At 41.5% G+C, this 9,854-nt stretch overlaps 1 protein-coding gene across 1 annotated transcript; it reads right to left on the bottom strand.

Annotated features, from left to right (window-relative positions):
* Positions 1 to 404: 404 nt before the first annotated feature.
* On the bottom strand, positions 405 to 9,773 carry si:dkey-256h2.1 (uncharacterized protein LOC337520 homolog). Its single transcript, XM_018685582.2, has 12 exons — positions 9,155 to 9,773; positions 8,026 to 8,165; positions 6,701 to 6,876; positions 5,769 to 5,929; positions 5,347 to 5,487; positions 4,873 to 4,994; positions 4,221 to 4,389; positions 3,907 to 4,052; positions 2,067 to 2,191; positions 1,855 to 1,981; positions 1,432 to 1,565; positions 405 to 625 (listed from the first exon to the last, which is right to left on the bottom strand). The coding sequence occupies exons 1-12, from the start codon at positions 9,619 to 9,621 to the stop codon at positions 500 to 502; spliced, it is 2,034 nt and encodes a 677-aa protein (XP_018541098.1). The 5' UTR covers positions 9,622 to 9,773; the 3' UTR covers positions 405 to 499.
* Positions 9,774 to 9,854: the final 81 nt, after the last annotated feature.

Here is a 9,854-nt window from a genome sequence, read left to right on the forward strand (position 1 = left end):
AGTAAAAGAAAACAACAAAAAGCCTGTAAGAGGCAGAGCTTGTGTGGTTGAAGTCAGGAGGAATCACCACCCGTAAGAAAAAACAGGATGATGACTCATTCAGAAACACTTTCCTCACCCCAAAGTTTCAAGTTGGACATGATTACATGTAATTAACGAGGAGAGGCCGCTCTCAGAACAATGAATCTTCAGCTCGAGGTATAAAAAGGCATATGGAGTGCCTATTTAGCTGTAAGGCCTCTTTCTTGTTAACTTCAGGGTAACATCTTGAGAAAAAATGCAAATGGCTGGTCGTGCAGGGTGAGTGTGGCAGGTGATATTTTGTATCAGTGCTGCCGTCAGTGCCAGAGAGTTTCCTTCCGTTTCAAGAAATAGGAGCAGGAGTGATGGAGAAAGTCACTGAAAACAGTAGGAAAATAGAAATTTAATCTTTGATTTCACTGTACATACAGTAACATTCACTCAATCAATCAACAGTCAGCAGTTTTATGGAGTGGCATCATTTGTAGAAGACAAGAAAAGAGGACATGATGATGTAACCGGGTTGCTGAGATGGATTGGGATCCCGCCCGTCGAACAAACCGAAATAGACGACAGTGTTGGATTCAGATCCACTCATGTCCAACTGAAAGAGGACAGAAACAGAAAGAGGATTTTCACACTTATTAATGAACTTAATGATAATTTCAGTCACAAAGATGATGAAAACATTAAAAAAACAAATAAAAGCAGGAGAAATAGTGTGTAAGATCATTGGTCTCTTACACCAGGATGTCTGAGCTGTCTATCTTACCATGACCAACCAGTGGATATATATGATATAGCCAAAACCTTGACCTTTGACCTCTGTCCACCAAATTTTAATAAGTTAATCTTTGAGTCCAAGTGAATGTGAATGTGCCAAATCTGAAGAAATTCCCTCCAGGCGCTCCTGAGATATCACAGTCGCATGTCACATGACTGCGCTCCGGCCAGAAGTTTACTTGATTATATCAGGAGCCTTCATGGTCAATAACTCACTTCAGAATAACTAAGTGCTCCTTAATTCTAATGGGCATACTTCACTCAATTGCTTTACTTCAGTGTGACCTGATGGCGTTTTCTCTGTAGCTTCTGATCTGTAGCTTAAAAATCTGGTATTTTATTTCTATTTCTTTTTCGCCACTCCAACAATTTCATTTTACCTGTGTGTAATATGCATTTCTGTTTTTGTATTGTGTGTTTTTCAGATAATTTGAGAGCAAGAAACACATTTTAACCCGTTTTAACTGATTTCTAAATGGCTGTTAAGTGAAAATGCTTCATGGTCACCAATCAGGTCTGGTTTCCAAGCTGCTAGAGCTGAGGGGAGCTTTAAACACCTACTGTCGATCAATGGGATCAATAAATTGATGAAGATTTAATGATTAAGTTTGGTGTAGGGGGACAGACCTGTTTGGTGACATCCATCCTCCAGGGGTCGACCTGCAGTCCGTCACACCAGCCTCCTCGCCCATACAGCCATGTGCCGTGTTCGTTTGGCACTGCGCCTTCTTTCACTCGCATGGTACAGCCCAGAGCTGTTCCTGATGGTTCACCAACATGACCCAAAGACACAAAAATGTGACAGTCAGTGAAAGGAACTACTCTTTAATCAGTGGCTCAGTGTCCAGTCCTCAGGCTGATGAGTCCATTAGTTGAAAACGGAAAATAAACTGACAAAAACTAAACTATCTCAGTAAGAAAAAAATGACAGTCCCTTAACATATAGCACCTTTAAGGACTTCCATGTTGGTACTGAAGAAACTTTGCTGAGGAACATCATGTGATGTGATGACGCTCCATAAAAGCTACAAAAAATGGACCTGCCCTCACCTGCAGAATCAAACACGCGGGTGTTGTTGAACACTGCGTTGATTAAGAAGTGGTGGGAGGTGACACAAAATTCTCCGCAGCCGTTCTCGTCGCTGCCGTGGCCCGTGATGACGGCGAACAGCTCCACCTGAAAACAGACGTGCAGCTTCTGAGGACGCTGCACAAACAGGAGGGACTGCACATGTTTAGCAACATCAGATGATGTCTGTTACCTTTTTGGTTGAAGCCGGGACAGAGAATTTGATTGGCTGGAACCTCTTGTTGTAGTTTTTATCGAAGGTACCCCCACTGTACAGTGACATCACTTTGAAGGGGAGGAGCTTCTCCACACTATTACCTGTGACACCAAGAGTTTGGTAGCAAGTGAAAATGTTTGCACAAAATAGAACATTGTAGCGTTGTGTCATGTGACATCTAGACAAACACGGAAACAGAGCTGAGACAGTAAGTTGATTAACAGATAAATCTGTAACAATTCTGAGAGTTAATTTGTCATTTGTAGTCATTTTATTAGGAACAAATATTGCTTTTCTAATATTTGACTACCATTGTGTTTTGGCTTAATGCATTGGCTTTTTGGAAACTGGAAAAAATTTTTAATTTTCACCAAGCTGATTTTTCTTTTTCCTTTTTATCTTTTCTTTTTTAAAAATATTTATTTTAAATTGTCGATTAATGTTTTATTGTGTTTTAGTGTTTGAGGAATCTCCTTCAAGAAGAAGCAACACAAGCCCAAATTTACAATTTCAAATGTATTGTTTTCAAGGAATTACATAGTTTTGATCCGGTTTTTTTGGATAAGATACTGTGATTCATTCTGTGACATTTAGTATTTGTATTGTACAGCAATTATTGTATGATCAGAGATGTTTTATTTACAGCCTCTTGCAGAATGTGGGCATTGAAAATGTATGCAAAAACATTTTTATAATCCTTTTATGCGCATTTTTAAGTAAATATGCAAAAGTTTGGTGTTTTTTTGTGTGTGAGCAGTGAAAATAAGTCAGGTGCTGCAATATTATTTGGAAGAAAATGTTCACATGGCTAAATTTCATTACAAAATCAACCAAATTATCACTTAATAAAATCTGAAGCACATGATGGCATGTCTCAAGAACACAACAAACTCATATCCGGTCTCTAATTATGCCCAACGGGCTCCACATTATTCCCTACTCATTGTCTGCGTCATGATCATACAAACTGTTTTTCTTTTTTTTTCTTTTCTTTTTTTTAATAAGGAAGCTGAGTCAAATTATTTCCTGGAGCTAAAATGTTTGTTTTTGCTGTGAGTGTCATACTTGTTCCAGACAAATTCCAGTAACTATTCACAGACAGACTGTTCCTTCCCGCAGAGAGATTCCTGCTCTCTGCTTTTTGAAAAAATCCTCCAGCAAGAGAAAATGGACAGAAAATGTTCTGGGACGTCGTTATTTCAGTCGCCACCCTCCATTCTCGCAGAGGGAGAGTTTAGATCTGAGCATGAAATTTTCTCTGAGCTGTGAAGTTGGCATCAAAAAACCCACAGCTGTTGTTAGGTTGGACTACGCAGTCAGTGTGCCACAGACAGTACTGTGATGAACACAGTTTTAGCTCCACGCTGTTTTCTTTTGCTCATTATTGATGCACTGAAATATTTGTGACACCACTGTGATATGTTGGATCTCACCATGATGATACTGCTTCCTGTGGGTGGGTTACACAGATAAAACTTTATATTTTTTAATCTATATTTGTTCACGTTTTGGGATTGATCACCATTAAAAGTGTGCAGAATTAGCTATTAGCAGTTCCTGTTTGCAGTGTACCTATAGTTCTGGAGACAACTATCACTGGATTACTTTGAAACTGAAGCAAACGTAAAAACATGATGATTCTCAGGCAAGTTCTGGAGTTATGAGGAGCGTGGTTTTTCTGTGATTTCTAAGTAGATTTATGGACATTTATTGTATTGACATCAGAGATAATGATATCTTCTGAAAGTACAAGTCACACTGAATCTAACCTGCTCAGTAAACCCACAAACATCTTGACAAGTTTCACAGTCATTACCTGTCTGATTGCTGACACTGAATCTCAGATTGAGGGAGGCAATCCACGGCATCGCCCACGGCACCGTCTTCATGGTGAAGGTGCATTTGTTGCTGTCCAGCAGGGGGATGAGGGGTGACACATCTGTAACCCAGCGCCCGATTCCCCTGCCAAAATAACATAATACAATATATCATCAGTTCTCTTTTATATTATTAAAAAGTCTCACATTTTTCACTCAGATATATATGTATTTATTCCCCAGAATAAATTCTCCATTATCATAATCCTCTTTTCTATTTGTGCCATCAGAGTGTCTTTCATTGACCTCTGACCTGCGGAAGGCGGTGATCCATCGGCCCAGCTCCATGTTGCAGTATGGACTCAGGTGATCGCAGCAAACAAACAGCTGCACCGTGTGATCCCACTGAGCGCAGGACGAGTCTCTCCTGCCGGGACATGACAGGGACGCGTCCAGCTCCAGCGAGTCAAAGTCCAACAAGCCTGCAGAGAGACATAATGGACTAATGTCAGAATCATTAAAATACTTAACATGGCTTCTGTTCCCCTCGTGCTGCAGTAAACGGTCACACTATTGCTCTAATGTGAAATTCTCCTCCTACGTCTCCATGCTAATGTTGTTTTTCTGAACAGGGTGAGCTGTTGTTGTTGGGCGGTCTCTAATGGATGCTCTGAATAGTGTTTGATTAAATGGATAATATTGCCAAGGTCAGAACAAGATGTTGATGTTTGTCATTCATCTCAGACCACAGCGGCACTGAAATCTGCAAAACCTGCAATAAACTTTCTTTGCACGTTCATAGGTTCCTTGCCACTGAAAACACAAATAATCTAAACAGCCTGGGTGTCGGTGGAGAGTTTTAGTATCACATGACTCTAAAATCACCTTTAGGGGTTTTTCCAGATACACATCAAAACAATAATGAAATGGCCGCTAAGTATAAAGTACACTGCAGATGAAGTTACCTAAAGGCAGGTCGACTGTAGCCACCGCTCCTTTCTCCCCGTGCATTTGGACTTTGTCGAGGACAGAAACAACCTTGGCAGGATTCTTTAGTTTGGCGTGCAGATCTGCAGCGAAATCAAACCTGGAGACCAAACCAAAAAGTCACTGATTAATACAAAATTATATATATATTTTTCACACATGTAAATTGACAAATTCAAATTCAAATCATCAAAATTGTTGGGTTTCAAGCTGTGATATAAAGACAGCAGAGAAATAAAGATTTGGAAGAAGATGAACAGACAGGGATTTTTTTCAAGAAATTAAAGACAAACAGTCCTGGACTTCCCCTCAGGGAATCCCCACCATCATCTGTATCTATCTATTACTCTGATAAGTCAAGTGAAATTTTTACACTTTTCTCTCTCTCTCACTGTAATGTATCTTTCAGTTATAATCAGGTCTCTTCATCAGACCTTCACTTGTGTTCTCACCACTGCGCCTGCCAGTTGATGAAGCTGAACGTGGGGTAAAGGAACCAGCCCATCTCAGCCAGCGCCCCCTGTTGGTCAATACCGATGAAGAAGTTTGGGGACGGAGTGGTCTGGAAGGACACGTTAACCTTCTGTCCAAACCTACAAAACAGTATCACGCCATCATGAGACAGGCAGTGTATATTAAAAGAAAGGACAATGTTTTCAATCAGCTTAACAATATGAAAATCACATCCTCTGTTCTCAAGTGACTTGGAAATTTCTGGTCAGATAATATTTTCCCCCGGAAGAGCATTAAAAAGGACTCAACCAGGCTTTTGAGAATCAGTACTTTAACCTTTAAAAGAGCAGTTAATCTATGCTCAAGGACGTTAAGCATCAACGTCAGGGGTTTTTTAATCCTTCAGGTGAGTCGGTCTTACCGGAGCGCCTGAGCAACCGAAGACTCCAGGTGCACCATGGCAGCTGGGATGCCCAGCTGCGTATAACATTCAGCCTCAACACAGTTCATGTCCTGGATCGGGTTACCGGGGAGGGCATAGACCAGGACACCGGAGGCGTTGGATTTGGCCATGGCCTGCACCTGGAAAGAAGTGATATCTGATGTTAATGAAGCCGAGAGTGATCAGAGTCAACGCTGTGAGTTCTACAACAAAATCTGGAGAGAGCAACACTTAGAAAAGAGATTAACATCATAAAACACTGCAGCTACGAAGGAAAAAAAGCAGTAAACATTATTTTCAGTATCAATTAGACAGTCTTCAAAAGTAAAATAATTATTTTTGGGTTTTGGACTTTTAGAGGAACAAAAAAAAAACCACAATAACACTTAATAGAGTTGAGGGCCTGCGGACTTCAGATGATCATTTCTTTACTATAATGAAAAGCTAAAGCTGCAACCATTAGTCAATCACTTGATTAGTTGATCAACAACATGAATCTACAATTTGCATCTTCAATTAATTGATTTAGTTTTTTTTTCTTCTTAAATGTGAAGATTTGATGCTTTTCGTTGTCTTACATGATCGATCATGATCGGATCAATGCTCTGACAAACCAAGATAATCAAAGACGTCACATTAGGCTGTGGGAAATCCTAAAGAGCATTTTTCACTGTTTCCTAACAGTTTATTGTCTGTGTAAATTACAGTCAACTGTGCATCAAGGAGTTGCCACAGACTGCAGTGTATAAAAAGTTTAAAATCTTAATGTACAAGCTTTTGAGAAATAAGCAAAAAAGAAAAGATTCTTATGATAAATCATCCAAGCAGTTGTCTCTGGATACTCATCCCCACTGACTGTTATAAACTGGAAGTAAAAGCAGCACACTTCACTACCAGTGACATTAACAGACCTTAGTGAAGAAGGAGCAGTTGCCCTCAGACACCCAGGCCACAGCACCTGCCACAGACGGGGAAGGATCACATCCGGTTCCTGCATCAATCAACTGATACGACATCTGACCCCAGCGTGCCATGATCCAATCGTACCTGGAATCCAGTCTCTTGACAATTATAGGCATGTTCCACCCTGTGAGGAGGGATAAAAATAATGATTACAAAAGAAAACCACAGACTGCTTACATGCTGCTGCATAGGAGACAGTTTGCATTTAACCCTAGAGTTAATTCAGAGTGCTACAGCTGGAGTATTTGCTTTTATTTTGAAACACATCGAGTCTACACCTGTTGTATGAAATATGATTCTATGAATAAACTTGATTTGATTTGACTGAAAATAATCTTTGTGATTAAAACTTTCCTTTGTGGTGTGATGTGTCTCCACATAAAACTTGATGCTGGTGTGAGACTTATTAAAACAAAATTAAACCACATGAAAACCATGTTGACCATATTGACCAAGGTTTAGATGTTAAGTGACGGCCTATTCAACCTATAGTGTTACTGCTGTTTGTTAGTGTAGGGATGAGGGCAGACCTGCAGGGTTTAAAGGAGCCATGTTCAGACAGCCTGACTGATTCACACCAAGGAGGAATTTTTAATATATGGTCATGAAAGCAAAATGCATCACCTAAAAAACTGACACGCAACTGGAAAAGAGACGAATCTGTTGTGAAAATGTGCAGGAAAAAAACACTTTACTGTTTTTTTGTAAGGGAATGGGTCCTGTTCTGGTTCATGCACCTGATTTTGAACTAAACCACTTAAAACAGGAATAAACTGAATCAGAACCCGAACAGTTGAACTAGAATTAGCCAGAATTACCACCTCTCAGTTATATGCCTCCATCAACCAGACCAATTACAGTTAATTAGTGTGTGAATTCTTGAGTTGTGGTGTAAAACGTGTCTTGTCCGGTCACAGTGACCTTGATCTTTGACCACCACAAACTAATCACTTCATCCTTGAGTCCAAGTGAACATCTGTGCCAAATTTGAAGTAATTCCCTTGAGGTGTTGAGATATCGTGTTTGCGATAATGGAACAGACAACCTGAAAACATAATGCCTCCAGCCACAGCTGTGGAGGGCACAGAGGCATAAAAATGGCAGGTTTTCAAGTGCTTCAATGGTTGGGTCATATTCTATGGGTTGGAAAGAGAGGACGGAAAACACCCTCCTGTTGAGCTGGTTCACTAGAGAGCACCAAGGTTCGGCAAATCCGGCGAGTCAGACAACACTGTGTGACCGAGTCTTGTTCACATGGAGTCGGCGTTCTTACCCTTAGAGGTGAAAACAACCTGGGACAGGCCACAGTTGCGTCCCATGCAGCCCCAGTAGTAGAGCACATTGGGAATCCAGTTGCCCAGAGCGAAGACCGGCACCGGAGAGAAGTGGAGCCTGGAGAGGACTTCCTTCTTACTGCAGAGACAGACATGAGAGCACAGTTCAATGAAAAACTCTACTAATTATCCAGTGGTTTATAATTATTTTGGACGGCTGAGAAGCAGCCAGACCACGGTTTTCGTTCACCTGACCCCTATATGATTAGAAAATAAAAGCGGGTGGTTGAGAAATGTTTGTGATTGTGTATTTTATTGGAAATTAACTTGATCTTGTTCTTTTTACCTAAATGCAGATAAATTTAAGATGTTTGACAGAAAAGATATTTTTCAATCTGAGAATCAGTTTCTGAAGCTGGAAACTCAATTATCAGTTTGTTGATCAACTAAAGAAAGAATCAACTAGTTGTTTCAGGAGTTGGAGAAACTTATTCACTGTTACAAACAGCAGGGTGTGCACCATTTCCCTTCTCATTAGTTTCAGCTTGTAACTATACTTCCTCTTTTTGGTTGTGATCCCTCTGGCTTCAGTTAATGTTGTTGAGATGTTTGAGTCTGTTCCGCCTTTGACATTTTAGGTGATTTTTTTTAAACCTGTGCTGCTGCAGATTTGGCAACAGATGTTTTGGTCTGTGGAGCTGTGTCAGCAGTTTCTTGGGAAATATTTCACTGTTTACTTCCTTGTAGTTCAACCTAGTTAACAGCTACAACAGTAAAATGCTGCTCACACTATTAATGCATTTAATAATATCAAATGTAATTCTTTTTTAGTCGTTAGTCATTTAGCCATCCTGCATTTTCCTGCATTGTGACTGGGCTACTTTCACATGTCGTTAATAATGTTTTACTTCAGTAGGATTTTGAAAGCAGGACTTTCACCTGTAACGAGTATTTTTATCTAAGTATCTGACTACTTGTTGAATACTCTTAATACTCCCTGTAGTCCACAGGTGAAACAGCAGCAGGTATGTCACGTGTTGCTGAATTTATTTCTTTTTTTAAGGTGATCACTGATGTGCATTTGAGCCCTAAACCCTCGCCCTGAGGCAGTGGACCCCCTCCGGTCACCTGTGCATGGCGGCCCGTTGCAGCTGGTCCCTCATCCACAGAGCATCACTGACTGCAGAGTCGTCCAGGGACAGGAAGAGCACGTGTGTGCTGTCCGGCAGGTCCTGCACCAGGCTGGTCAGGGACGACTCCGAGCTCCACAGACACTCCAGAAACCCGGACTTGTTGGTGAAGGCGTGGATGACCACAGATCCCCGCACAGCTCCGGGCTCGTAGGAAAACTCCCCATCCAGAGTTGGGACTTTGAACGCAGCCGCAAGGTCTCCCGGCTCGGGCCCGGCGGCGACCGGCGGACCGGAGGATTTTCTGGAGCTGAAGGAGACCGTGTTGTCTTGGGACGCCCAGATCGGCTCCTCATCTTCGGTCGGTTTCATCCAATGCCTCGGCCCCCACTCGGCTTCAGTCACATGAGCTGTCACAACAACGAGGAACCACAACAGCGAGGATTTTGAACGCAGCACAACCATGTTCCCCGTTGACAGCGAGTGACCGTGAACTCACCACAAACAGAAAACTACGAGCATTTCTTTTACACTGTTTATCTGGACATGAGAGGTCGCCCCTCTGCTTCCCTCTTTAAAAACAGTCTTACTTCCTAAATTCACCTCCACATATTTGAGTCAGGGGGCGGGCCATGCTGCTGTCTACGGCGGTCGTAGCGGGACACGCAGCCTCAAAAGGCGCAGCTCGAAAACGAGAT

Source organism: Lates calcarifer, linkage group LG15 (assembly GCF_001640805.2).
Source record: "Lates calcarifer isolate ASB-BC8 linkage group LG15, TLL_Latcal_v3, whole genome shotgun sequence".
Classification (NCBI taxonomy): domain Eukaryota; kingdom Metazoa; phylum Chordata; class Actinopteri; family Centropomidae; genus Lates; species Lates calcarifer.

Coding starts and splice junctions, on each gene's coding strand:
- si:dkey-256h2.1 (XM_018685582.2), bottom strand. CDS start 9,621: ATGGTTGTGCTGCGTTCAAAATCCTCGCTGTTGTGGTTCCTCGTTGTT. Junction 5,930..6,700: donor ACTGCTCCTTCTTCACTAAG/GTCTGTTAATGT, acceptor ACTTCTTTCCAG/GTGCAGGCCATGGCCAAATC. Junction 4,995..5,346: donor ATCAACTGGCAGGCGCAGTG/GTGAGAACACAA, acceptor TTTGGTCTCCAG/GTTTGATTTCGCTGCAGATC.